Source organism: Ammospiza caudacuta, chromosome 12, assembly GCF_027887145.1.
Source record: "Ammospiza caudacuta isolate bAmmCau1 chromosome 12, bAmmCau1.pri, whole genome shotgun sequence".
NCBI lineage: Eukaryota > Metazoa > Chordata > Aves > Passeriformes > Passerellidae > Ammospiza > Ammospiza caudacuta.
In genome coordinates, this window is record NC_080604.1 from 477198 (window position 1) to 505122 (window position 27925).

Sequence of the window (27925 nt, forward strand, 5' to 3'; positions counted from 1 at the left end):
GAAAAACTTAATGGCAGCTGTCCTTCCTCTGTGCCAGCTGCTAGTAGTGTTTGAGAGATGGAGTGAAGATCACTGAGGTGTTATGTTAAAGAAACGGGTGTCCAAAAGCAGAGTGGGGTCAGCTTAATGCTGGAGGGGCCTAAGCTCACCCACTGCTCATGGTCAGCTGTAGCTGTTCCCCAGGTGAAGGTATTTCAGGGTTTGACAACCTTTTCTGTGAGGAATTTTTTCCCAATATCCAACCTAAACCTCCCCCAAAATGACAGAGCTTAAAAAGTGCCTTCAGTTTTCAGCAAGGAGGCAAAGCTTCACAGCAAACTAGTGCAACAGCCTCAGCAGAGCTGTTGCTCTAGGAATACAGCCTGAGGAAATGCAAATAAGCAATTGCTCTGATAAACATCATTGCCAGTTTTAAAATTTTTAAAGAATTGTCGTGTCCACTGCTGTAATGTACATCAATTAAATTGTAAGCATCCATTCAGGAAGAGGACTGTCCTGTGCTTGTTTAAGTAGTTTGTAGCATTTACATTTGTTCTGGAAGTGAAGCCATCAGTTCCATAAAAAGCACGAAGAAATGCAAGTGTTCTGTGCCAGAAATGGGATCCTGAATCCAACTGGAACCACTTTTGTTCTGACAAAATATGCACAACCTTCTGCATGTGTAGAAGATACTGTCCCAGGAGCAGCACAGATAGCAAGTGTAAAGAAATCGCTGAGAGCTCATTTCAGTTTGCATCATCTTCCTAGTGATGGTCAGAAATAACCACACCTTGGCTCTGTTGCTCTGCTTTTCAGTGTAAAAGTCCTGTAACCTGTCCTGGAATAGACACTCCCTTGACTCAAGGGATGTGCTGATTTTTTGTAAAGAAGATTTGATGATTCAGCATTTTCCATACTCAGGAGAACGGAATGTAGCTGTACTCTAACTCCTTTTCATTCTCTGTCAGCTAAGATGACAACAAGAAAAAAAAAGTAGTCCAGCTCAAAAATGCAATCTAAAGAGAATCAAGGAAACTTGGTGGGTTGTTTTTGTCTAGCATGGAAACATTTGGAAGAAGTTGGGCATTTCAAATTTGGACTGCTTAGAGGTGAATTATTTTTCACAGCTCTAAGTTACAAAACATTCTCTATGAAGCAGTTAATCTGACTGCAGAAGCTAGTCAAGTGGAAAAGCCCATGTCTCAGTAGGGTTAAAGTCCTCCTTTCAGCTATTCACACAGCTGGAACATATTACCAAGAAGAAAAAATCCTTCTGCAGAGAAGCAGGCTGGTATATTCTCCCACAGAAGATAATTTTGGTTGCTGAAATTTTTGTACCAGAGACCTTTCTGACTACAAGATGCTTTACCATTCTACTTGGCAAAAAGCAAATAAGAGCAATCCAACAACAAAGAATCCCAACTGAAAAGATTTTGTAAAAAATCACAAAGCCAGCATGCTATTAGGAGAGGCAGCTCAGCATTTTCAGCATCACTGCGGGGTTTAATGCTGCATCGCATAGAGCATTCACTGATACAATTGTATGGAATTGACACAGTTCCCTACACAAAATGTTTGATTGCATGGCACCATGAAGGGAAGACAGCAGCACAGGAGAGGGGCAGATTTCCTTTCCCTCCTTTTCTCTGCTTTTGCCCATGACTGGTCCAGCCTTGAGCTTTTCTGTTCATGGAGTTACTCTTTTTTTAACTCTTGTTTTTCCTGTGCTCTGTGTTCCCCACCACCACCTTTTAGAGGCTCAGATCTTCCCAGTACCTTTCGACATGCAGGTTTCAAAGAAAGCTGAGACAGGAGAAGTGAGCTGTGGTTTCACCTTGGGGCCCTGTTAGAAGGGTAGGATAAACTGGCTTTTAAGTTACACCCATTTCTGAATTTCAGTCTTAATTGTCATTGCAAGAGCTCGAAAGGGTCATGTACAGCAACATGTGCTTTTAATAGAGCTGCTATTATTGTTTTCATAATGCTTTCCTGATTACCCCAGGGTCTTGTACAAAGCCACTAGGCATACAGTAAGGAAAAAATCCCCTCCCATCCTCTAGTATAAAAGCTGTTTTGAGAGGCAGTACCAGCACCAGGCAGCTTTGTGGCTGTGTTCTCACACGTCTCGGATGTCCTGTTAACAGTGTTTTCCCTCCAGCAAGGAGCATCTCTCAAGTCACACAGAAAAATATTCTTGTGAATCCTCTAAATCCCATTGACTAATGCTGTAATGGCTATTCTTCTCCCCTGACGGGAGTTCCAAATTTTATCTGTCAGATACAGTCTGTCCTTGGCAAATGCATCATGCCCTTGGCTGTGCAGTGCCCCGGGCAGGTTTATATAAGCCAGGTAAGGGTGAAGAGAAGGGTTCTAATCCTCTTACTGTGGTGTTTTGAAGTAGCTCAGTTGGGAACTGGAGTTAAGGAACGTTGAAGTGCTTGAAAAAACAGTCACGCTCATTCAGGACAAAGTACAGAGCTTCCAAGGATGAGAGGAGAGCAAACTGAAGACTGTGTCTGACTGAAGGTCATGCACACAGAGCAAAGCCCACTGCATGCACAGTTGCCCCTTGGTGACACTGCAACCCTCTTAATAGCTCTTCTCATCCTCTGCTGAGGTGAAACCTCACTGCCTTCACTGTCCCTCTGATGTCCTCAGGGTTTCATCTATTGCAGGGAAGAGAGGTGCCTACTGTCTCACCCTACACTTACAGAATCACATAATGATGGAATGGTTTGGAAGGAAATGGGCCTTAAAAGCTATCCCATTCCCCCCCTTGCCATGGGCAGGGACACCTTCCACTAGACCAGGGTGCTCCAATCCCCATCCAACCTGGCTTGGACAATTCCAGGGATAGAGCAGCCACAGCTGCTCTGGGCACCCTGTGCCAGCAGATGTCAATGAAAGCTTAGTAGTTCCTGAAATGGGAGGAATGGGTTGCTAAGCCAGGAGTACATTTCTTCTCCAAGTACAGTTTTAGCCAGTGTGGGTTCCTGAGTGGTGGACTATGGATAATTGAAGTGTTTCACAACATAGAGATTTATAGGGAAAAACATCAGAATGAGATGACTTCTGCCCAGGTGGACTGGATTTGTTGCTCTATAACCAGCACACCTAGACTTGAGCTATAATCCTGGCAGAACAATTTGCAAAGACTTTTTTTTTTCAAAGGCTGTTTTGCTGGCCCGGGCAAAGCTTTTTTCCAGTCCTTCTCTGTCTATGTGCTGCTTTGATTTGATTTTTATTTTGACCTTTGACTACCAACTCAAGAAGATGGAACCAAGTTCCTTATACTGTAAAAATAATAAATAAGTGCACAACAGCAGTTATGTCAGAAGATTTTCTTTTGGCAATGAGGTGTGCAGCATTACCCCATGTAGCTTCTGTTCCCTGATGGCAGGTCACAGTGGTGCTCAGTTGGTACCCAGCAAAAAGGTACTTGAGGTCTTGTTGAGGTTTTACAGAGACACAATTATTTGTACCACTGCTGCCAACTGGTTTTGATGCTGGGAGAAGCAATTTTTCATGTTACAGCACAAGTCATTTGCGAAACACCTGATGTGACAATAAAATGCACAAATTCTGTACCTTCACCAGAATTAATGAAACAGAAATAACTTTTCCCTTTGTGCTTACAGGTCCCAGGAAGAGCAGACTCGGGATGTCGTCGTTCCTGGGTGTTGCAAAGACAACAGTCACCTGAAGGTAGCCAAGAGCAGTGGTGCACCTGGGGCACACATGGTACCGAGACACAACACTGCACTGCAGATGGTGAACTCCATACACCTTGTTGAAGTCTACAGTCATAAGGATAGTTACAACAAAGCAACCTGCCAGATACCTGGATAGCTGGTGTCTCAAATGCAACTGCTCTCTGGACCAAAATGAAATGTTGATAGAAATATGTGCCTTAAAGACAACATAGAAAGTTCATTATTCATATGAACTGTAAGTTTTCTATATTCCAAGATGGTTATTTAAGAGTAATGCTTCAAGGTGTGATACAAATAAAGATATGAATATTGGGGCTGTCAGTCCAGAGCTGTTCTATGTGGTGTGCTGTGCAGTGTGACCATGGCAAAAGCATAATGCCCTTCTGCACAGCTAGAGAGGTGGTACCCAGTTTGCATAGTTGCCTCATATGAAGTTGCTGATAATAACTACACACCCCTCAGACTCCAATCTTCTCTGAATCAGTGGGTTTTGTAAGAATTTCAGAAAGAAAAGTCCCCCATATTTTCACAAAGTAGCATGATAGAACTACAAAAAATTTATTTTTAATTAAATGCCGCATTGTTTTGTATCAGAAAGGTCTTTAGTTCATCTGCTCTGTGTTTTGAGACCGTGTGAGACTGGGTGCAGCAGAGGCCCATCTGCAGGTCTGCCAGCCTGAGGGAGAGGAGGTGGCCCATGGAGGGATGTGGTGTCCCCACCTTGGGGCTCCCACCAGTGACCTCCTGTAGCTTCTACTGGTGTCCCAGTGCAAGAGCAGTTGGTGTGCAGGTGGGGACAGCAGTGCAGCCTTCCTGGAGCAACCAGCTCGGGATCACTGCAGCATCATCTCTTTGAGACCTCTCTAAATAAAGGGCTGAGGTAGCTTTTGAAAGCCTGCCTTCTTTTCCTGTTGTTCACCTGTACATCATGTGAGGAAACAAGGTGTGGTTTTTTTCTTGTTTTGTCCTTTTTGAATAGTTAAGTAACAGATACAGTGCTTTTTCTACTGTTTATATGCAAATAGATATATATACTACTTATTTTTGTTTCAATTGAAGCTTTACTTAATACTGTCATCAGCTGTCTGTTTAATGGGTATCATCACGTCTCTCTCATGGGTGGAAACATGACCTTATAGCAGACTGCAGTAATTGTTTTATGGTATATTCCCTTGGTATGAATCAGGTATCGTCTCACAACCTGCAGTTCTGAAGCTTCAGTTTTGAAATTCAAATTACTGTAGCTTGCTGGCAAATGCCCTCTTCTATCCTGGCCATACTCTGCAGAGATCAAAAACACGTGCTTGAAACTCAGTAAGATGAAAGTTGCAGCAAAAGAGCTTTTTTCTTGTTTCTGATAAGCTCAGTTCTACTGTACATTATTCCAAGGTGCATCCTGCAACACCCTTCTCACTATGCACTGCAAAAAGGAGAATGGATGTACTTCCCATCACTCCACCCAATTAAGTTCTCAATTCATCCAGTTAGTACTAGCTAGTGTTTATCACGATATAGTTGTGCTGTGAACTATTCTGCCTGCAGTTTTCAGTTGCCTGTCAGACCCAGACAGCTTCTGTACCCAGCAGTGTGGGCAGCAGTTCAAGGGAGATGGTTCTGTCCTTCTGCTCTGCTGGGATCTCATCCGATGCTCTGTGTCCAGCACAGGATGGACATGGAGCTGCTGGAGAGACCCAGAGGAGGTCCTGGAGCTGCTCCAAGGGCTGGAGCCCTCTGCTCTGGTGCCAGGCTGGGAGAGCTGGGTGTGCTCACCTGAAGAAGAGAAGGCTCCAGGGACACCTCAGAGCCTCTTCCAGGGCCTAAAGGGGCTCCAGGAGAGCTGGAGAGGAACTGGGGACTAAGGGGAATGGTTCCCCACTGCCAGAAGGTTAGATGAGATACAGGAAAGAAATTCTTGTCTGAGAGGGTGGTGAGGGCCTGGCCCTTAGAAAATGGAAAAGGGCAAATTTAACTTTAATAAGGGGAGAGAAGAGAACCTCAAAAGTACCAGAATGGGAGGGCTTCTCTGATCCCCTGAACTGTAGAACAAATGGTTAAACAAGTCCTTCACAAAGAAGATACAGCTCAGCCTAGGATTAAAAAGAGTTACAGGCATAGGAGGGAGGTGATCTGCCCTACTGGCAATATTATGCTTAAGGTACACATGTGAAGGGTGGCCAAGATATCCTTGATCCTGCCTCTCTGTAGCTCTTTTCAGTTTCCTTCCTCTTCCCATCTCTATGATTATGCTCACAGAATTCCATTATTTAGTTCCCTGGTGTTTTAATTTCATTATTTGGCTTTAAAATGCAATAATATGACTGCAAGTGAAATAAATTCCCTGTTGGGATGTTTGGGTCAACACTTTGTGTGAGCAGACAGCCTGGCTCCTGTTCTGCTTGAGGAGAAGCTGAGTAATGTTGCATGGGACAAAAAGTGCACCCTTGAGCTGGCAGGGATGCTTGCAGCCATGGGAAGCCCCCCAGAAGGCAGGTAAATTCACTGTCCCTGTGCCAGAGCTAAATGACTGTCATTTACTTGGGCAGCTAATGCAAGAGGCAGCAAAGTTACACCAAGGTAAGGTAGCAACACCCAAACTGTTTGTGAAAGATTTGTGGCTTGGCTTCCTCTGGAACTGTGCTTAGTTCTGATGGCTGCACCCCCTGGAGTTAGCTTTATTGCTCGTGCAAATGTAATTTATTGTCAGAAGGGAAGTAAGTGCTGTGCAGGAAGGAGACAAAACCAGCTGAGACTCTAAAATAGACATTTAAAACCTTGTAACCTTAAATGTTTGCTGGCCAGTGATTCCAGCTGGATTCAAGCTCCTATTTCTGCTACAGAACACTTGCATTTCCTTGTGCATTTTGTAAAACTGATGACTTGCACGCTGCTCACAGAAGTGTTTCTCACAGGACTTATGCTCTGTCTATGAGCTGGAATCTGCAGTGGCCTCTAAGCTGTTGCAGCACAGGCAGATGGTTGGTTGCTGAAACCTTCCTGAAGTGTCCCCACGAGGAGAGCGCTCCACCAAGCACACAGCAAATGCCACACTCACACGCAGCAGCTGCTTGTGTGAGACAGCAGAGGCAGAAGGGTCTTTGTACAGGTTTCCAGTGGTAGCTTATTTCACCTACACTCTGAAAGGGTCCTGGGACAAAGACAGGGAGAGGTGGAGGGTCCAGGACTATATACTGTTCCAAAGGGGCAGAGCCAACAGCAACAACCAATCACCTGACTGTGTGAGCGAGAAAAATATTACAGTGACCAAAAGGGAAACACAAGGGTAAACAGAGAGTACAGACAAACGAGGGTACAGAGAAACTGCTGGAACTGTGACCGTATATGGTTAGCAGGCAGTTGAACAGCCAATGGGCCAACAGGGGCTGTGACACTGAGGTTGACTGACAGCATGTCACAGGAGTCCATGGGAGAGGTTGAAGTTCCAGTGGACATTCTTCCAGGGCAAAGACGCAGGAAATCCCCTAGCAGGTCCACATGCCTCCACAACTCCCCTTTCTTTATTTATTAAAAAGGCCTCTCCTATGGATTTTTGTAAACATTTAACTAAAGAGGAAAACATAAACAAGACTATGACTACAACAACTAAAACCCCCAAAATCCCTTTTACAAAAGATAAAGGCATCCACCCATTTGAGCAGACCATCACACCCCAGCAGCTCTCCATCAACCCAAGAGCTCTAAGGGACCTCCACTAACCCATGCCCAGAGCTTTACTTCACACAGGCTGCACACCATCCTCTCGTTCATTCCTGGCTCTGGGGGTCAGATGAGGCCCAGAGCTGGCACAGGGATGACTTCCATGTGAGGACGTGTACCTGAAGTGGCTTTGTTCCCTTCCCACAGCTCTGCAGAATGTCAGTTTGCCAAATCTGTCAACTGTTTATTTACACACCTATTTTAAGGGGAGGATGCTGTAACAATTTTATTTGCTTCCTATCTTCAAAGAATTCAATTGTTTGGTTTTTAAAAAAATAATTAGCTGAGTATTTTTTCATGGGTACAATTTGATTTGTGCTTTAGATAAGGAGCCAAGTGCATTATTGAACATGTTTGTGAAGCTGGTTGTTCATTCTCCAGAATCTGTGCAGTATTTACCAGGGACTATTTGTGATCACTATACACTTATTCTACATGCCCATTATTCCCTTGTGCCAGGACTGAGATACACATTTTTTTTCATTATCTGCATCATCTTCTTGTTTTACTTATGTTGTTAAAATGTCCAATGATAGGGTAGCATAGAGCAGAACCAGGGGTGTGTAATTCACCAGGTACAGGGTGAATATACAGGAACTTACAACTGACCAGGGGTTTCCAGACCTGTGGATGCTCCAGGCTATCATAGAATATCCTGAGCTGAAATGGACCCTGAGGGATCATCCAGTCCAACCCCTGGCCCTTCCAGACCCCCCAATAATCCCACCCTGGGCATCCCTGGCAGTGCTGCCCAAAGGCTCCTGCAGCTCTGGCAGCCTCGGGGCCGTGCCCGTTCCCTGGGGAGCCTGGGCAGTGCCAGCACCCTCTGGGGGAAGTTTCATCCAAGTCAGTTCTGTTCCGATTTCACGGTCTGGCTTAACTGGTTAGGAATAAAGAGCTGGGAATTTGCAGCACAGCTTCTGCTTTTGTGTTTGGAGTCAGATAATTCTTTTCTTCATCTCCTTCTAGCCAACAAAGTAATCATACGAATAATCATGCTCTGACTATATAAATAATACTGGAAAATAACCCATTTTATGTGCAAAGCAACTCTAGAAATTATTAGCATACACACAAAAAGCCTTCATAACTCTGAGCAAACAAACATCTTGGTTTTCAGAGCTAATTATACGTCCCCTAAAATCATCAGCAAATTGCTGCTGACTCCCAGGCGCAGAGGAGCAGCCGCCCCCCGCTGCCGGCGGAGCTCTGCCGGCTGTCACAACCGGACTCGCTCCCTCCCTGTTTTACTTTCGCTTCTCCAAGTTGCCCGTGACCTCCGCTTATCCCATCAAGGAGAATCGCACTGCGGCCGCCCCGCGTGGGACGTGTGCCGGGCACGGCACACACCCACCCCGAAACCCATGGATGATGTTCTACAGAAGCTGTAAGTGCACCTTCGTAGCGAGGAATTTGGGCAAAACAAGGGTCTGAAAGGTGCAGATCTGCGGGAACAGGAGTTCAGACAGAGGGGCAGTGGCTGTGACGGGAGTGGCCAACCCGTCACTGCCTTCACGTTTTCCCCCCTTTTAGAGCTTCTTCTTGTAAATTATTGACTGAAACTTACTGAAGGGAGCCTAGTGCGCTATCTGACCTTTTTAAGAAACACTTGATTGTATTTTCTTAAGCACAAAGAAAGACTGTTAGAGGAACTGCTTACGCTATCTAGATTTAATTTGTTGCTAAAGAGATTCAGTCCTCTGGCGGTGGGAAAACAACAAAGCGTATTGTGATCCAACAGTTAACAGATAAACACTACATGATAGGACAAGGGTGTTATTTAGTAGGTAAAATAGTTCGCTTAAATAAACAAATCGGTCTCTTTAGCGGGAGGAAACAGTACTGGCTTTTGAGATTAGCTAAGCAGGAAATCAGTCTGCTGGGGAAAGAAACGTTGTGCAGGTCACTTCGCATGGCCGCTGAGTGCGGAGGCAGAGCTCTGAAGCGAACCCGGGTTTTGGAAGGGCTCTGGGCTCTGCCGGGCAGCGGGCTGAGGGCGCGTTTCTCCCCTCGCTGCTGGCGGGGCCGCCTCCCCGCCCGGCCGTGCGTGTGGCTGTCGCGGGGCGGGACTGTCACCCCGGGGGCGGGACTGTCACCCCGGGGGCGGGACTGTCACCCCGGGGGCGCTGGGACCGGCCCAGCCCCGCCCGAGGAGCGCGGGCGCCGCTGCTGCCGGGGGCTCCGCCAGGGTCTGTCTGCAGAGCGAACCTGACAGCGATCCTGCCGCAGAGCTCTTGCGTGCCACCGCCGTGAGAGGAGATATGTTTAACCTCTGCTTCTTGTGGATTTATCTGAGTCTGCGGGACAAAAATATCTCCAGGCGGTGCGGCACTGTACATCGCAGCATTCCTGAGGGATTGATTTTCGTTTCCACTTCACTCACTGTGCTTTGAATCACCGTGTGCTGAAAAACATGTAGATTTATATTAGAGATTTCAGTCCATATCGCACTAAGATGACCAGGTTTTCTGTTTAATGGTTTAGATTCTACGAGTTTCAAAAGTTCTAAAAGCTTTTAAATTTAAAACTTCTAAAATTTCTAAAAGTTTCCAGGGAAACTTTTTAGTAGAGCACAAAATGCAGTGAATTCACAGAGGTATAAAGGGGTCATAAAAACAAATTCTCAGCATGGCATTCTCCCACTGCTTCTTAATATTAGGCAACCCCTCTTGCTGTAATGTTTTAATATGCATATGGAAGTGAATCGTAGAATACAAGAATGGTTTGGATTGGAAGGGACCTTCAAGATAATTTTGTTCCAAACCCCTGCCATGGGCAGGGGCGCTTTCAGCTGTGCCAGGTAGCTCAGCCCCATCCAAAATCACATTAAAATATATCACAAAAGGAATTACAAAATTCCAAGTTACTTTTCCCAAGATTTCTGTTTCTTTACTAAAATACATTGCCAAAAATCACACCAATGCAGGTGTGATCAAGGTCTCAATGGGCAATAATAATAATAATAATAATAATAATAATTTTAAAATGTATTTTCATGCTGTTAGGATGATCTGGATTCCGGAGGGTAAATAGGATAAACTCAGGATGTATATACTCTACTAATCTTCTCAAGGATATGCACCATGAATGTCACAGCAATTGACAATGCTTCAATCCTCTGCAGCATTTATCCCTAGCAAGGCATATTCTCTTCCATTCCTTGCTAGGTAATTAATTGTTGATGAAATCTGGGGCAAATAGCAGGTTTTACATCCACACATTTGCTTGTACTTTTTCACTCACAAAGTTAACTATCCCAACTAATTACATGCTTCACTGAAACTTTTTCTAGGAGATAAATTGTCCCTGCTCCTTGGGCTTGAGTCACTACCTGCCCAATGCACCTTACGTGTCCAGCTGCACTTAAATGCGTGTTGTGCTGCAGCACAAGGAAAATGTAAATTCTGCATGGATGTTGTGAAGATGTAGACATGGTGTTTTGGACACTGTAATTTCTTCTGGGAAAAGAAATCGCGGCTTTAATTGTTTAAAAACTTGTGGCTGTGCAAGTGTAAATTCATGCTTCCACACGGGACGGGCTGGTGAGCACAGACATTTGAAGAAATGTTTTACCTCGGAGGTCAATGCGATGGGAACGCCGGTGTGGGCTCCGGGGGAACTGCCCCGGTACCGCCCGGGCTGCCCCGGCCCTGCGCTGCGCTTCCCCCGCCCCGGCTGCCCCCGCCGCCTCCGGGCCCGGGAGGCGGTGCCCAGCGCCGGCCGCCCGCCCCGCCCCGGCCCGGCCTGGCAGGAAGGCCGGAGGCCGCCGTCCGAAGGCCGCAGCCCGCGGGCCGGGCGGGGCCGGGGCTGCCATGGCCGGTGAGTGCGGGACGGGCAGGGTCCGGGGATCCTCGGCGGCTTGGCGAGCGCCGCCGCGCTCCCAGGCCCGGCCGGAGCCTCCGGGGCCGCAGCGCCGATGTCGCGGTGTCGCCGCGCGCCGCAGTGGCCCCGCCAGGGGGTGGCCCCGGCGGTTCGGTGCGCGGCCGCGGCCCGGCCGTGGGTCGGGCTGAGCGCCCCGGGACACGGCCCGGCCCGGCCCGGGCAGCGCTGCCGGGCCCAGCGCAGGCGGGCCGTGGGACGGCGGGCGGGGCGGGGCCGGGCGCGGGGCTCGGGGCCGCGGGGCCGTGCGGAGCCCCGGCCTGGCGTGCCCGGGGTAGCTGGGCCGTGCCGCGTTTCACACCCTGGCACACCGGCTGCCTGTTGTGTGGCGGCGGAGTCTGCTGTTTGTTCCCAGCCTCCATCTAGCTCCCTGGGATTGTGCCTCTACACCTGGGGAGCACACAGGTTAGTTTTCCTGGTGACTCCGGTTGTTTTAGCCGTCTTATGGAGCTTGGAGGATTTGGACTGTGTGTAACCTAACGTTGCACTCTAGTATCAAATGCTTTTTAATATTTTGCTCACTGCAGTTGTTGAAGTCTACAATTCCCTGACAGGTGGGTGTAGCCAGGTGGGTGTCAGTCTCCTCCCAAGCACCAAGTGACAAGATGAGGTAACAATCTCAGGTTGCACATGGGGAGGTTTAGGTTGTGTATAAAGGAAAATTTCTTCATTGAAAGGATTGCCCAGGCCTGGTATGGGTTGCCCATGCCTGATAGAGGCTGCCCATGGCAATCATCGTCCCTGGAAATGTTCAAGAAACATATGAATGTGGCATTCCATGACATGGTTTAGTGCTGAACATGGTGATGATACTGGATTGATGGTTGGACTCAAAAGTCTTAAGGTTCTTTTCCAACCTAAATGATTCTGTGATTCTCTTGACTTGCTGTCAGAGTCCCTTGACTTCCGGTAACTTGCCAGTAGCACATGGCAGTGGGCAAGAGTAGCAGAGGAGGGTGGCATCTTGTTTTTCACCTCTCTGTCATCCTTTCAGCCCAGAGGAACAGACCAGTTGCTCTTCGTGGGTGCCTTTGGTAACCAGTGCCATCTGATCTTCTCAAGACCATTTCTCTGCAGCCAGTCTTAAATCCTTGGCATTCCTTTCTTGTGATCTTGAAAGGGAAGAGGCAAAACTAAATTAGTGTTAAGCTAACATTTTGTTGAGAGAGGGTTTTTCCTCTTCCTGAAATGCTTCTGAAAGGAGTTCTTATGGACATGTACAAATGGTTTGATCATCAGATCCAAACCTTCCAGGTTTTAGTTGCCAGCTTTTCTGTATATTTATGAAAATCACCTAGGAGTTTTACAGGGAGTAGCAATTCATGTTTGCACTGCACAGCAGACACCACTGAGCTTTCTGGAATGGATGTTTGCAAGTTCTGTGTTTTCCAGAGAACATCAGAGAGCTGCACCGGTTTTCATGTCTGTTGTATTTAAATTTATCTCCTTAATGATCCTGTTTGTTTGCTTGATAAACTTAAGAAGGCTTTTAAGGGGAAAACAAACCAAAGATGAAACCACAATAAAGATGCAGTGGTGTCAGAGACAGTGTCCAGAGTCCTTATGTAAATATTGGTGGACTTATGAATTGGGAGGGTGTACCTGCCTGACTAAAGGTGGTTGGCAGCTCCCAGGACCTGGGTGTGGATGAGAGTGCTTGCGTGTTGCAGCGGGGCAGGGAAGGGCTGATCTCGGCCTACAAATTTGAAATGCAGCTGTACTTATTAATTTACTGTGATAAATATGAAGCGGCACTGCAACTCCTTAGGGCCCTGTGGCTTTATCCAGAAAGGCAGTGAAAGTAGATCATGAAGAAATGTACGCAGGGGATTGTGACGAACAAAATCCTGTTTGATGTTTCTTGTACAGAAAGCAACATGAGGGTTTTATGCTAAAAATAGTTAAGCAGAAACAAAACTACAAAGGGGTTTTTAGCAACCAGTGTAACTTGAAAGTTCCAGTTTGTGTTGTGCCAGTGGCTAGTGACAGCTTTCAGGGGCCACACACCTCAGCACAGGCACATAAAGCACAGTGCTTTATATGGGTTTGTCCAACGTTCTGGCTGCTGCCAGGGTCTGGCACATCCCTTCCTCTGTTGGGAATCGTGTCTGACAAGCTCCCTGTTTGAAGAACTTAAGAAAGGGTGTCCCTGATGTTTTTTTCTGCAGGTGCTCTAGCAGACAGTCTGGCAGCTTATGGTCATGTATGATAAGTTTTTTTATGAGCCTTATTATTTCCAGGAGCAGAATGGGAGCATCCCATTGGACGGGAGAAGCATCTTGCAGCTGTCTTAAATGTCATAATCTGATTTCATAAGTGATAGAGTATTTATCTGCAGTAATTAATTAACTTTAAGGCTGTATTTGATTAAATATCCATCAGAACTTGACTTCTAAATGATTTATAGCCTTCTCCCTTTGGAAGGAGAGAGGCAGTAGGAGTGACCAGCCAGAAGTTCTGATTAGTGTAATTTCAAGTGCATGAGTCTTTGAAAGCACGTGGCAGTGTTATGTTTCCCTGACAGATAGTTCAGCTTGCTAATATTAGGTGGTGGGGATAATTTTATTTTAGCTATGTAATCACTGGTAGTAAAATGAAATGTATGGAATTTAAAAATGGCTTATTAATTAACTGCATTGGTTTCTTCTGTGTTATTTTATCTTTAGATCAGTCGTATTGCCATCGGCTGCAGCATGACATGTATTTCCTTATAAGCACTAGCCGACTGAATGAGCAAGTGGTTGATAAAATAGTTCTTCAGCTCAACAGAGTCTATCCCCAAATTCTTACCAATGAAGAAGCAGAAAAGGTAATTTGAGGCGTTTTGCTGTGTCTCTGACTGCTGTATTGCTTCACTACCCCAGCTGCCCTCTTCCTGACACAACTCTTGGTGCCACATGCAGCCAGCCTGCCTCACCTCCTGCTTGCTGACCACTTATGTCTGGCATCTCATGCACAAGGAGCAGTCACAGGGCTGGCACGTTCCCTGTGCCAAGTGGTCATGGGAGAGAATGCTCTCTTCAGCAGCAGTTTAATGCCACAGTCCCTGCCATGATCAGGGGCAGCCAGTCCTTGGGCAGGAGGGCACCCATCCTGTGACCACATGCCTGACATGCCTGTCTCCTCCCGTGAGGTGGTGTGGAGTGGCACACCAGGTGATCTGTGCTGCATCCATCTCTGCCCACAAAATCATCTATATTAGCTCAATCAGTTTTGGTAAAGAATTAATAATTTTAAGTATTGGTAGAGAAGTGGGGGTGTTAGTCCCATTTAGTAAGTGTGGAGCTGTGGGAGGTGGGTCGAGTTAAATGTCTTGCAGTGGTGCCACCATGTATGCAGGAAGGCCACTCTCCCTGATGTGAAGCTTTCAAAAATGAGTAGCTCTCTTTAGGGAGAAAAAAGCTTCTAATCTTGTGTGGAGACAAAATTAAAGTCAGCTAAGAGCTTCCACAATCCTACTTACCATAGTTTGTACTTACCCTCTGCTGGCTTCATGTCTGCAAAGAGTTTTGGTGTATCAGTATTTGAACATGAGGAAAAATAGGTCCAATTCTACCAGAATCAAACTTCATGGAGACAAATAGTGTTTTGTGGTGTAGAGCAGAGCTAGATCATTTACTGAGCCAGTCTTGCCACTTCCCTCAAGAGTTTCAAAATAAACCCATAAAGCATCTGAAACATGATTTGTGACTTCTGCACTTAGGCAGAAATGAACTGCTTTTTAATAGATTCAGGCAAGTTTGTGTCAACTCTATTGAATGTTTAGGAAGCTTATAATCTCAGCTGTATCTGGAAGACCCTGTGGGAATTTTGTCAGAATAAGAAGTATTGTGTAAAATCTGTGGCATTCTTGTCCCCCTCAAGCAGCAATTGTTCCCAACTCAGTATGTTACAAAGGTTTTCCACTGTGCTGCTATGAAATATGGTGTTTTGCTGAGAGTGGATTTGGATTTTTTTTTAAATAAACTGAAAACGGTTTGATGTGTAAAGCTGGAGATGCATTTTCCTTCTCTTTGTAAGGTCTGCTAATACTCATCACATTTAGCACTACAGAAAAAATGTATTTCCCACTGCAACTGTTTGCCAACCTGAGTAATGGGAATTTGTGCCTGTTGAAGTGGGTGTACAGCAGTTAATTGGCTGGAAACAAAAAAACCCCATGAAGTATGAAATCTTGGGATGATGAACACTCCAGTACTGGGACCAGGATAAGCAGTATAAAGTGCCTTTTAGGGGACCCTTGCTAGGCAGCTAAGGACAAACTTGAAAGCATCAAACTTTATTTCAAATGATAAGATTTGCTGAAATATTCTATCTACAGCTGCCAGAATTAAACTGTACAATAGCAAGTACCATGTCAGCTTGGATGCAGGGAAGATGTCAAATGCAGAGTGTCTTTCACTTGGTTGGGACAGAAAAAAGCAGAAGGAGAGGCAGAGACAAAATGCTCTGCATCAGATTCTGCTGACCACATGGAGCTCAGGGCTGTGCGCTGCATGTGTGTCCTTTTTAGGTTTCCCTTTTTGGCCCATTCTTTTAGTAAATATCAAAGAAGCTCTATAAAGAAGCTACATAACTGGCACAGTGATGTAAAATTGATCTTTTAATCTCTCTTCTGTTTTAATCTCTTTTCTGATGAGCACTTTTCTCTTGCAGTTCAGGAACCCAAAAGCATCACTCCATACCAGGCTCTCAGATCTGCTAAAACACCTCCAAAAGAAAGGAGACAGACACTGTCAGGAGTTTTACAGGGCTCTGCAGATCAATGCTGAACAGCTGTTTAATGACCTGCCAAGCAGGAAAATCTTGAGTAAGTTGATTTGTAAGTTGATTGAGTTGTGGATTTCCTCACCAGCATATTACAAAACCTAATTTCAGATGCAGTGTAGGTCATTTAAACAACCTAAACAGATTATAAATAATACAAATAAATAAGTTACTTAAATAATTTTTGGGGTCTACCTTAATTCCTTCTGACTTGAGTTTTCCAAAAGCTGTAAGGGGATTTTGTGATGTAAAATTGTAATTTCCTTCATTTTGTCTTTCATTTTGAAAGAAGTAATTTGTATCTACCCTGCACAAACTGGTGGAGGACCATTTTCTTGCCTGCATGGGGAGGCTGCAGAGTTACCCCACATCCATACCTGAACCCTTTTGAACTGGGGAAGTCTGGGCCCATCCTGCCTCAGAATCTCAGATGAGCCCCAGTCCCAACTGACTGAGCCTCGCAGCAGCTTGGAGGCAATGCTTTGGTCTGATGTTCACCTTGCAGAAGTTGTGCACTTTGGAGAACAGGCTCTTCAATAAAATTGTCTTGGATCTATCATTTTTACTTTGGTAGAGGTCAAGAAACAAGTTTTTTTTTGCCAGGCTGACTAGCAGTTAGCAGACAGCCTTTATGAATTAAGAGCAGTTTGAGAAGTCTTGGTGTAATCACTAAGAAGAAAAATTTCAAGACTGTTTTGATGTTTAAGAGTTAAAGCTTTTTAGATGTTCAACAGCATATTCTACAAGCCATTTTTGAAAATGTATCCTTACAAGGAGACTTGCATAGGGTCTGTGGGATGTTTCCACTTTTAGCTAGAGCAGAAACGTGCTCATCCTTGCACATGTGGTGACTCTGAGCTTTCCTCAGGTAGCCATGAGTAGGCAGGGTGAGGGTTTCTCATGTTCAGACTCTGCATAGCAAATACCTGTGCTAGAAGTGCTTCACATTAAACATACAGCTCCTTGTGGCACCCAACAGTTTTGCTGCTGCTGCAAACTGCTGACTTCAGTAAACATGAAAAGTCATTAAATTCTGTGTTATCTTGGTACACTCTTTTATGTTACCATCCTCAGAAGGATAAGGATAATTTAAAGAACAGAGTTAAAACTTTACTGTGTGCTGAGATTCAGCAGTTTCTTTCTGTTGACCTAAGAAATAAATATGTAGATGATTGTGTTAATATGCTTGCTGCTTCCTAGAGTTCTGTAATTAAAACAAATGTCTGCATTCTGGATTGAATGGTCAAGAAACATCTGTGCAGCTTTTGAAGCTGAAACTGCAAACACCTTTATGCTTCAGGAAAAGCTCCTTTTGTCAATATGAGGAGTAACTTTTCCTTTAAGTGAACTTGGACATTTTCAATATTAAAGGCATTATCCTTCAGACCTCCAACACGCACAATTTGTTACTCGAATTTTACTTCTTGGAAGTGCTCAAGGGTTGTTACAGGCCAAAATCTATGGGGTCCTGAGCACTCTGGTCAGCAGAGGATGTCCCTGCTCATGGCAGGAGGTTGGAACTGGGTCGTTTTCAGGGTCCCTTCCAACACAAACCGTGCTGTCATTCTATAATGCTCTTAGCAATAGTTATTAAATTTAGCGCAAAGCATTTACAGAGCTGCCACTAGAATTTGTAAATATGAAGAATCACTAACATGGGGCTTTTCTTCTAAATGCAGGCTGAGCTGAAATAAGCAGCATTACAAACAGCTGGAGAAATTATCAATGAGGACATGGATGGTTCATGGATGAACTCCATAGTTCTGTAATAAATTACATGCAGCTATACATATGACAGATTTTTTCAGCAGAGGAAATCCTTTCAAATATTTCTTTTTCATTTTTAAAACAGCTTTAAAATTCATGCTAGAACAAAATTTCTTTGCCTGAAGTGTAAATTGCCAATGAAGTGTCTGGTAATGTCTGAACATTCCCACTAGAGGGGAGGTAAGGCACGTGGTATGGGCAGCCTCAGAGCTGTTGAAGCAAATGGGTGTTTCCAAGGGACTCAGAAAATGTTTTTATTTCTCTCCATGCTGACATGGACTTAAAGGATAAAGGCTTGGATCAGCCCCATGCAGCGATAGAAGTGGCAGAGATTTGTCTGTGCGGTGTGAGGATTTCCTAGTTGGAATTTCTAGGAAGGACATCAGCTCCTCAAAGGGGCAGGCTGGGTGAGGCTGCTAGGGGCACACCAAGCTTATGGGAGCTTTGCAGCAATCCTTGCTGCTCTGGTGGCTCTCAGGCTTCACAGCAAAGGGCACAGATGCTTCTGTCCTGCTCCAGGCCATGCCCTGTCCCCCCACAGAGAGGGATATCCTTTAGCAGGGGAGATGGGTGTTCCCCTGTCCCTGCCTGGGTGGACTGGGCAGTTTCCAAGGCACCTCTCCTGCATCCTGGTGTCATGTGAGAGAAGGAGAGCAGTTGAAACCAATCAATCTTAAATTCTTCCTCATTGACAGCCAGATTCAGAACTCTTACTTTTTTTTCCTTTCCTTATTTAACCCTCCTAGACCTTTGACAGTTGGACTTGGTGATCATAGAGGTCTTTGCCAACCTTTATGATTCTGTGATTGCATGACTACAGAAAGCTTTGGCTAAAACAGTGTTGCAGATCAGTGATGTGTTATGAAAAGTCACTCTTCTGCCGTGTCTGGTGACAGCTGTGCATCCCCCTTCTGCAGACAGCATAATCTCCAAATCTGTGTGGCAAAGGCAGCTCTGAAAGGGTCTTTCTGCCCAGGCTGGAAACTACTGAACACCTCGTCCTATGGCCAGCCTCCTTTTCTACTAGAATTTGCAGAAAGATAGAGGCTGAAATTACTTGTGCCAAATGTTAACATGTAGAACCCACAGAGTTTTACAGAATGCCTTCAGCTGAGACCTGCATTTAGTAAATAATCTACACCAAGAAGTTCTTTCTATGTGCTTTACCTGCTAAATACATCAATGCCTGGAGATTTGCTCAAGAACAAAGAATGGTGATACATTAAATTATAGAGATGTTTTGAGATTAGTGCATCTGTTAACAAAGAGTTTCTGTGTATTACAATGAAAACTGCTGGTATTGTGAAGGATTATCTACTGCTTTCCTAACTTAGGAAAAAAGTGTAATGTTACTTATGTGGTCAGTGCTTAGGCTGATCAGAGGTGGGGCTGCAGCTATTTGTAGTTGCATCAGATGGCTCTTTGCCTGTGTCTTCTGGTCAGTCCAGCTTTAACTCTAGCAATGGTTAACCATTGGAGGGGTTAATACTTTATGTCAATATTGGATATTTTTCTGAAATACAGTGTTTTGCACCATTTTGCATGTGCTGATTATGTTTGTTTGTTTGCTTGAGCTGAGTACTAACTTTTCATGTATTGCTTTTATTTCTAGAAACCCCAGATCCCACAGAGATAGACACTGACAAGGAGCAATATATGCTAAATGACAGGGGTAAATAAATCATACAGTGTCACCGGATGGAATGGCTTTGCAGATTATGATGCAATTTATTATATCATGTAATTTGCACTGTATATAGCAACTACTTTGGCTTATGATGTGTTTACTGTCACAAGTTAAATAGAATTAATGGAGGAAAATGTACTGAGTTACTGTCGAGGAAACCAGTGCCAGGAAATTGAAGAGACTGTAGAGTTTAATCAATATTTACAATGGTATTACTTACACTAAAACAGCTAAGCTCTTAATTTCCTGTGATTTCTTCAATGCCTGAACAGTAAGGTCTATTCATTTTGCATAAAGCCATCAATAACTTTTTGATCTGGCTTTCAATTTTTTTCAGTTTTTTTTTAAGCTCTCAATTTAACTACAAGTGATTTGAAAGCAATGATGGAAAGGCAGGAAAAGCTTCAATATATTTTCCTTAGGAAAACATATTAATTAGTTTCACCTTCCTCTGTTCAATGCCAGATTACAGAGACAAATATTTTTTTCATGGTAGGATATTTTGAAAAGGAAGATTTCAAATAACGATGAAGAATTCTCACCATTTATAATGAACTATTGTGTCATTTAAGTTCAGTATTTTATTTAGAGATTTAGATACAATAATGAGAGATTCAAAACACCTTCTGTGAATTATGCCTTTTTTGCAGTTTCCTGAGAAAAAACTGAAATAAGTAACACTGTTTAACTCAATGTATATTTTTGTCTGTGGTGGTGGTGTTTCTGTGAATATTGAACCAAATTGCTGTTCAGAGTTTACACATCGCTGCTGCTGTCTGCAGCATAACAGTACAGGATGAACAGAGAAAGTGTTTGGAAATAAGAAAATGAAGTAGTATGGGTTTTTTTGGGTTTTTTTTGTTTTTTTTTTTTTTTTTTTTTACTTATTACTTTTTTTTTTTTCTGACCTGGCCTCAGACTAGAGATTGTTTGGCCACTAGCCACCCTCCTTGGGAGGTTACATGCCACAGAGCAACCAAATCTGTGCTCCTGTGGTGTTTCTCCAGTGTCCTTGTCCACGCAGTCAGCTCCAGGAATTTGTTGAGGCAGTACACTTGACCTTAAATTGATAGGTGTAGCTTAATTGTATCTACAAGTAGATGTGTAGTTTAATTGTATCTCTGTTTGTAGTGAGATAGTAACTACAAATAGAGTATTAGGTAATAAAGAAACAGATATAAATCTTAATGCTGTTTTGTCAATGGATAAGTATGAATTAGAAAGGTTTTATTGAACATCAGTACTGACCATCACCATTAAACTCTGTGTAATTCCAGGCAGGCAGTTTCCAGGAGATTTGGTTTGGAAACTTTTCGTTAAATGCCATAGTCTGTAGCTGGTAGATGAGCAGAGGGGAACAGGGAATGGTGGCAGAGCAACTGTAGTAAAAATTAATTGCAGCCTAATAAATGTGCTTCACAGTACATTAGCTACAGTACATTGGCTACAGAACATGCAGAATTGTGAATGTGTTAGCTTCATTTGAATATGCTTAATTATGCATATTGATAGCAATTGGTGATTTGTGAGCTGAGCTAAACTTCTGGTGCCCTGCTCTGTCTCAGTGTGTTTTCTTGCCGTTTTCTGTAGGCCCAGTGTTTTTCCTGGCGTGTTTCAGCGTGGCTGCAGGGCTGGCCCTTTTCTGGTACTGCTGTAACTCAGGTGAGCTTCTCAGGGGCTTCTCCTGCCTGCCTTCCCTCAGCAGGGGTGCAACGAGCTGGGCTCCTCACCTGACAGGGCTCCCTAACAGAGGGGGTCAAGGTTTCATCACTCATTAATGAGCTCCGGATACAAATTGCACAGCAGACATGCTGAGCTATAAATAATGGATATTCTGCCTACAGATGCCACAAATGGGGGCACTTTTCAAAGGCAGTAGTCATGTGAACTCCTGTTGCTATGGCAATGGGTCATGATTCCCAGCAGTCATGGGACGCACCCCAAACCTTCTGGCCCCGCACCCCATGGGAGCTGGTGGAAGCCTGGCCAGGGCTGGGGGATGCTGGCTGGATTTGCTGAGTTCCAGCAGCTACAGCTGCCCCACGCTGCTGGCTCTGGGTGTCAGCTCTGACTGCCCCCTGACAGTCCACACTGGCTCCACACCAGCCAGTGCTGTGCTCAGGGGTGAAGCTGCCCCCTTCCCCAGCTGATCAATCTCCTTTCCTGTCTCGGCTTGCAGCAATGAATCTGAACAGATTCCTTGTTCACCTCTCTTGGCAGTTGATTTCTACAAATTGAAGGAAATGGGCTTTCCTCTAGAGTTATTTTTAATTGGTTTTTATTTTTTGCAGATGCTGCTTCCTAGACAAAATGAAATCTAACTGTGTTCACTTTCTCTTTTTCCTCTCATCATTCCATTTTAGAAACGCAAGTCATAGGAAGAGCCAGGAGAATCTTGGGTTTTTCTCCTATTATCATAGGAGGACATGTTAGAAATATTTGTATGTTGTATTTGGAAGACATGTCAAGAAATTAAGGAAAAGCTGTCTCTTTGCTTGTCTGTACAGTACACCAAAGGAAGCCAACAGTGGATAAAAATGTCCTGTACTCATACCAAAGATTTTATTAACTAGCTTAATCAAGAATTGCCTTGCCTCCAGATGTATTCGAAATTTCAGCTATAAATGTCCTTCTTTATGGGAATGGACCATTTATTTTTGTAAATGCTTGAAGTATTTATTGTTTGTATAAAAATATTTTTATTATGAGCTTTAAAATGATCTCTTAAGTGCGCATGGGTCTGAAGCCATGTTTGCATATGTGTTTTCTATATTGGAATGAAGGATCACAACTGTTTGAAGAACTCTGACTTTCCTTTTGTGAGAATTAATTTAAGAAAAGAACTTAAACACATGCACTCAAAGCCCTTACTAAGAAATGGATCTCCATCTCAGAACTGTTTTGTCTAGACCCTTTATAGTCACTGCCTGAGCTCAGGTGTACTGGCACCTGGAAAAAGTTTGTGGTCGCCAGTTCCCTTGATGTGTGCCTTGTATTCATTGTGTCTTCTGATTCCCAGTTGGTGCCTCATCCCAGTCTGCCACAGCTGCTGGCCCTGGTTTGAATGCCCTGGAGCTGTTGCAGGCTGCTTCCCAGCACATGGGCTGTTCCAGGGAGTGGAATGTCTGACCTGAAGCACTTCAGACTACCAAGAAAATGTTCAAGATTCATTTAGCTTTCCCTTTCCCAGTGAAGTAAAGGGAGACTGCAGAGGGACCTGGACACGTGGGAGGGCTGGACAATCACCAACCCAGTAAAGTTCTACGAGGGAAAGTACCAGATTGTGCACTTGGGATGGTGCAACCCTGGATGTATGGACAGGCTGGGGAATGAGATGCTAGAGAGCAGCACCATGCAAAGGGACCTGGGAATCCTAGTGGGTGGAAAGTTGGATATGAGTCAGCACAGCCTGGCAGCCAGGGGAACATCCCTGTTCTGGGGGCATCAGGCCCAGCGTGGGTAGCTGGGCCAGGGAGGGGATTGTCCCTCTCTGCTCTGCGCTGGGGGCAGTTTGGGCATCACAATATAAGAAAGATATTAAACTACTAGAGAGCTTTGAAAGGACACTTGCAGGGATGGGGCAGCAACAGCTTCTCTGGGCAACCTGTGCCAGGGCTGGGGGAAGAATTCTTTCCCAGTATGGTACAGGAAATTTTACTATGGCTAGGGCTACAATTTCCTCCCTTCCTGAGGTTGCCAGAAATGAGGATATCTCTCAGGGAAAAAGTGATCCAGAATGAGCTATGCCAAGGGTTAGAGCTGGAAGGAGGAAGAAAAAGTGAGTCTGGGTTCATCCTAGTGTTGAAGGACCTAACAGCAAAGAATAGAAAACAATTTGTTCTTTCATTAGTGCCAGTTATTAACATGAATAATGAATGTCAGGCTGCCTATACAGTTGGCATGTGCACAGGCTGGGAGACATTCTTAGAATATTTTTCTTTTAGGAGCTTGCTTCTCTGCAAGCACATCTATGCAGCACATATGGAGCACAGTGATAATTCCATTTTCAGCTCCTGGAGGAAGCACATGTGCATCTACCTGCATGGAGTCAGGTCCTTTTAGGCAAACAGTGTTACAGACTTGGGAATAAATCAAGCAGGGTCTTGGATGAAGCTGTTTAGCTGCAGAATTCTGGTTTCCCTGGCAAGTCAAGAACAGCTTGGCCTTTACTGCTGAAACTGTGCTGGTACTAATTTATAAACATGGTTCACACTTTGTGCAGGAAAGTTGTCCTGGCTGGGTTGTAGGTGGTTCCATGCCAAGGGTGGAGACCCTCCTGGTGAACACTGTGGCTGCCATGCTGTAGGCAGGAATTGTCCAGGAGCTGAGCAGGTACTGGCCTGAGCCATGGAAATGTTCAAGGCTGAGTACAGGACCATCTGTGTGCAGAGAGCTGGGAAGCAAAGTGATAGATCCTACAAAGAATTTGCACAATTCTCTTTAAAGCCAGACTGCTATTTAAAGGACTTGGTGAAGGATGATGTGCCTGATGAGCTGGAATGGGAATGAAGTGATGATTCATTCTGGGATGCACTGGGCTGCTTTACAGCTGCTGGATGGAGTTTGCAGTTACAAGTGCCTTTGCCAAGACAAAGTTATTCCTTTTGTTTCTTTCAATTGTTGTTATTTTTCTCATATTGTAATAAATTGAAAACATACTCGATCCAAATGTGCCATTGTGGATGCTTTTCCCTGCCATTCTGTGTGCACAGATGTTACTCCATGTTATGCCATGCCTTGGCTGTGCTGGCAAGAATCAGTTTGCTGCACTTCAGAGGGCCTGTGTCCTGTATTAATTTCCCTGGATGTACCTCCTTTAGGAATGAATGTATTTCTTTTTTTAATGGGGTGAAGTTGTCAATTAAATTGAAATAAAATCTGGGAGAAGAATGCTGCTGTTTTTCCTGTAGTTAATGCACTGCTCTTCCTTGCAGAAGCACCCCTTGGTTGTTGCCCTCCTGTGGCTGCTGACCGACCCCTCCTGGGCTCTTGCCTCTCATGGTTAAATTTTTCTGGGTATTTGCACCAGGATTTTTAACATTTTCACCTGATTTCACAATTGCAGTTTTTCTGCTTAGCTTGTTTAGGGATCTGGAGTTAAACAGGGCTCATCAGTTCAAAGACTGGGTGTGTTTGGGTTAATCCTTGATTTTGTGTCATTTTGGGAGTTCCAAGGGTCACTGCCCATGAAGCCTTGGAGGTGCACCAGTAAAGGGACTTTGACACACAGCTCATTTGAGCTGCTACTTGGGCCACCCGAAAAGGGACTTCATTTTGTTACTGGCCTGTTCCTTTGGGTAAGGGGGAACTGCTGGCATGGGTGCCTCTATGAGGAGTGTTGAGCATCCCACCAAAGGAACTTGTTGCTGTAGCAGGATAATCATGGGATCACAGAATTGTTAAGGTTGGAAAAGAGCTCTTAATACAATTGAGGCTGATCTGGCACCACCACCATGTTCACCATTCAACCATGTCCTAAAGTGCCATATCCACGTTTTTTAAACACTTGCAGGAATGGTGACTTCACCACTGTCCTGGGCAGCCCATGCCAGGGCTGGACAGCCCTTTCCATGAAGAAATATTTCCTAATATCAAATCTAAATCTCCCCTGACACAACTTAAAATCTTAGGTAGAGTCACTAACCCAGAGCCAGGATTGCATCTGCTGCTACAAGACTCTGGGGACAAGAGGAGCCCCAGAGCTTGGCACTGGGTTCTGTTGAACAGGGCCCGAGTGGTGATGGAGGAGGATCTCTGAGATAACTTCATCAGGAGCAGAGATCCTCTTCATCCTGTGCCCTTCTGTGGACTGCCTCCCTGGTGAGTGGGAACTGGGCTCCCCTCCTTGCTGCTCTGTGGCCCTTTGGGGAGAGGAGCAGCTCGTAGTGGAGGCTGTGCTGGGCAGCGTGCCCCAACCCTCTGCCCCTGCAGGAGCAGCCTTGTGCCAGGCACCAGGTGAAGGGACCACAGCACAGCGTCAGGGCATCACCAAGGTTTGGATATGAGTGAAACAACAGCCTGATGAAACTACAAAATTATAGGATTCATGGAGGGGGAAATTTTCTATCTTCATCTCACCCACTGCATAGAGATGTTATTAGAGCCAAATGAAAGAAATAAGTCAGAGGCAGGAGATGAGACAGCTATGCAGCAACACTGCTCCAGTTAATTCAGTCCCATTGCTTTGGCATAAAAGAACATTTTGGGGGAATCCTGAGCTGCCCTTGCTATTTTGGAGCACAGGCCACTTTACACTGTTGTCACAAGGAAAAACTTTCTGCCGTGGTGCTGTTGATAAATCTTTAATAACATTGTGTCTAGTAAAGCAAAATCCTTTCAGACTCTGTGCTTCACAAACTGGTAACAGGTGAAGTCGGGTGCCAGAAGCCAGAGTGCCACTGCACATGAAGCTTGGATAAATCACAGGAGAGACATGTTCTCACAGCACGATTTACAGCAAATCTTCTCCATAGCAAAATATTTCATCACGCTCAGGTGGCTTTTTTTTCCTTTTTAGTCCTGGCTTTAGCTACCCTGGGGGTGTCCTGGTGCTCCAGCCCTGCGGGTGCTGTCCCAGGGCTGCTCTGCGCTGTGCTGGGTGCCTCAGCCGGGTCCTGAACGCTCCGCTGCAGCAGAAACTGAGAGAGCCGACGTTGTTTTTCCTCTGTGGCTCTGAGCTAATTCATTTTAAAAGCTCCCAGTGAAGGCTGGAAAGATGATGCCTGTGCCTCTTAAATATTCCTGATCCACAATGGTTGCATAGAGCTGGGTTTTGTTTCACCTGTGCCTCTGGAGCTGGCTCACGGCCAATTTAACGTGGCTACTTTGCTCTGCTTTGCAAGAACTCTGTTCTGCCAGGAGGTAGGGAGATAACTAACATCAGATTGGAACCAAATTCACAGTCCAGGTATAACAGGTAAAATTATAGCACAAAATAAAAATTATTATTAATGGTAACCATTTAGATAGCAGGTTTCTATGAAAGAATTGCAATGATATCTTTCAGGGTATTCCCAAGCTACGAATCCTGTGAGATACAAGTGAAACTCATCTTGGTGATCTCAGAGTCAATAAGAAAACAAGTAGGAAGTAAATTCCTCATTCTGAGCTGGATGAAATTCAGCCCTGGATGAGTCTAGGCTGGTCCTGACTCTGGAAAGATGAACAAGACACATCATTCCATCACTTCCTGTGTCTGCAAGTGAAGAGGACATGCAAGTTAAGCAAAATATTATCAGTGATACCAGGTTTGAAGATTGCAGGACTTCTGTGTGATAACCAGGGTCCCTTCAAGAGGCTGTGAGGCATCCTACCAGTGCAGCTGGGATGTGGGGCTTCCAAACCTGTTTTTCTACTACTAGCATGGAGAAGAAGGAATTTTTACGGAGTATGAAGGAGAACAGTGACCCACACAGGCACATTGTGGCTTGCTCCCAGTGTTCCCCAGTTAGTGCACTTCATACAGTTTGTGAAGTTCAGTCATGTTCCCAAGTCATGTTGCCAGGATTTGAAACCCCACAAGGGACGGAGAGGCCTGAGGGCTCTCTTTCCTGAGCAATGCTCTCCCTGGCATGCCTGGTGAATCATGTTTTCTGACACAGAAAAAACTGATTCCTATTTCAGGGTAAAGACACATAGCTGTCTCCCTCCATATCTTCCACAAGTCCAAAACAAATCTGAAACATTAGGCCTTCCCAAGAGTTTAGATTATTTTCATCCTTCACGCCAGAAATCTGTGGTAATGTTGGGTGGTGATGAAGCTGATTTATTCTCAAATATTTTTGGTACCAGTGAAAATGTTTTGCAATGTTTCAGTAATCTTGGTGTGGTGCTTCCTAGCATGGCACCATATTTACACTCACCTCTCAACTTGTTAAAACTTGTACCATATAAAAAGGGGGTGGGACAACTTCTAGCCTGGAAGACTGGAAAAAGAGGAATGGAAAACATCAGAAAGGAGGCTGAATGAAAAAGGAGTTTTTGCCATCTCCATTTCTGACAAAGCCTGACTTGCCTGATGAGGAAATATTGATAAGTCTCTGTTCCTGACTTGTAGCTGTGGCATTCTTCTTGGGGAGGCAGCCAGGTTAGTAAATAGTTCTCATTATGAGAACCCAAAGGGATAAAATGAACCATGAAAATCTTCAACAGACTGTGGAGGAGGAGAAAAGTGAATTCAAAATTACCCATAGTATCCAATAGGAGGGCAGGTTATGTTTTGTCACCACCCTGTTAGGAAGTTGGATAATTATTGGTCAGATATTATTTTGAAAAGATTGTATCCTGTGTTTCACACCTGATCCTGCACTGACACGTCAGTGACTGGCACAGCCAGGGACTACATGAACATCAGGAGCCAGGATGAGGTGGGGCATTACAGGTGGAGTCAGACAAAAGTTGGACTCGATCTTTGATATCC

At 44.8% G+C, this 27925-nt stretch overlaps 2 protein-coding genes across 7 annotated transcripts in view; both read left to right on the forward strand.

Annotated features, from left to right (window-relative positions):
- The window catches only part of SUSD3 (sushi domain containing 3), a 25754-nt gene extending 20987 nt beyond the window's left edge, over window positions 1–4767 (forward strand). The window contains exon 5 of one of the 3 annotated variants that reach the window (XM_058813164.1): window positions 3618–4697. In XM_058813164.1, the coding sequence (XP_058669147.1) occupies window positions 3618–3828 (211 nt within the window). In that variant the 3' untranslated portion in view covers window positions 3829–4697. Of the gene's footprint in view, window positions 1–3617 lie in introns of all 3 variants that reach the window. The other 2 variants (XM_058813165.1, XM_058813163.1) reach the window with 2 other exon arrangements.
- On the forward strand, window positions 3709–24169 carry CARD19 (caspase recruitment domain family member 19). 4 transcript variants are annotated; one of them, XM_058813168.1, is made up of 6 exons: window positions 3709–3927; window positions 13952–14094; window positions 15942–16095; window positions 19432–19491; window positions 21097–21168; window positions 21870–24169. In XM_058813168.1, exons 1-6 carry the CDS (start codon window positions 3921–3923, stop codon window positions 21980–21982), a joined length of 549 nt encoding a protein of 182 aa, XP_058669151.1. In that variant the 5' UTR covers window positions 3709–3920; the 3' UTR covers window positions 21983–24169. The 4 variants fall into 4 exon arrangements, with proteins under 4 accessions (XP_058669151.1, XP_058669149.1, XP_058669150.1 ...); XM_058813166.1 differs by lacking the exon at window positions 3709–3927 and adding an exon at window positions 8683–8793; XM_058813167.1 differs by lacking the exon at window positions 3709–3927 and adding an exon at window positions 11137–11225.
- The last annotated feature ends 3756 nt before the right edge of the window (window positions 24170–27925 follow it).

What these genes read in the sequence shown, in the direction of transcription:
- CARD19 (XM_058813166.1), top strand. An exon ending in ATATATGCTAAATGACAGGG is followed by an intron (nt 19,492 to 21,096) that starts GTAAATAAATCA and finishes CGTTTTCTGTAG; the next exon opens with GCCCAGTGTTTTTCCTGGCG. An exon ending in CTGGTACTGCTGTAACTCAG is followed by an intron (nt 21,169 to 21,869) that starts GTGAGCTTCTCA and finishes ATTCCATTTTAG; the next exon opens with AAACGCAAGTCATAGGAAGA.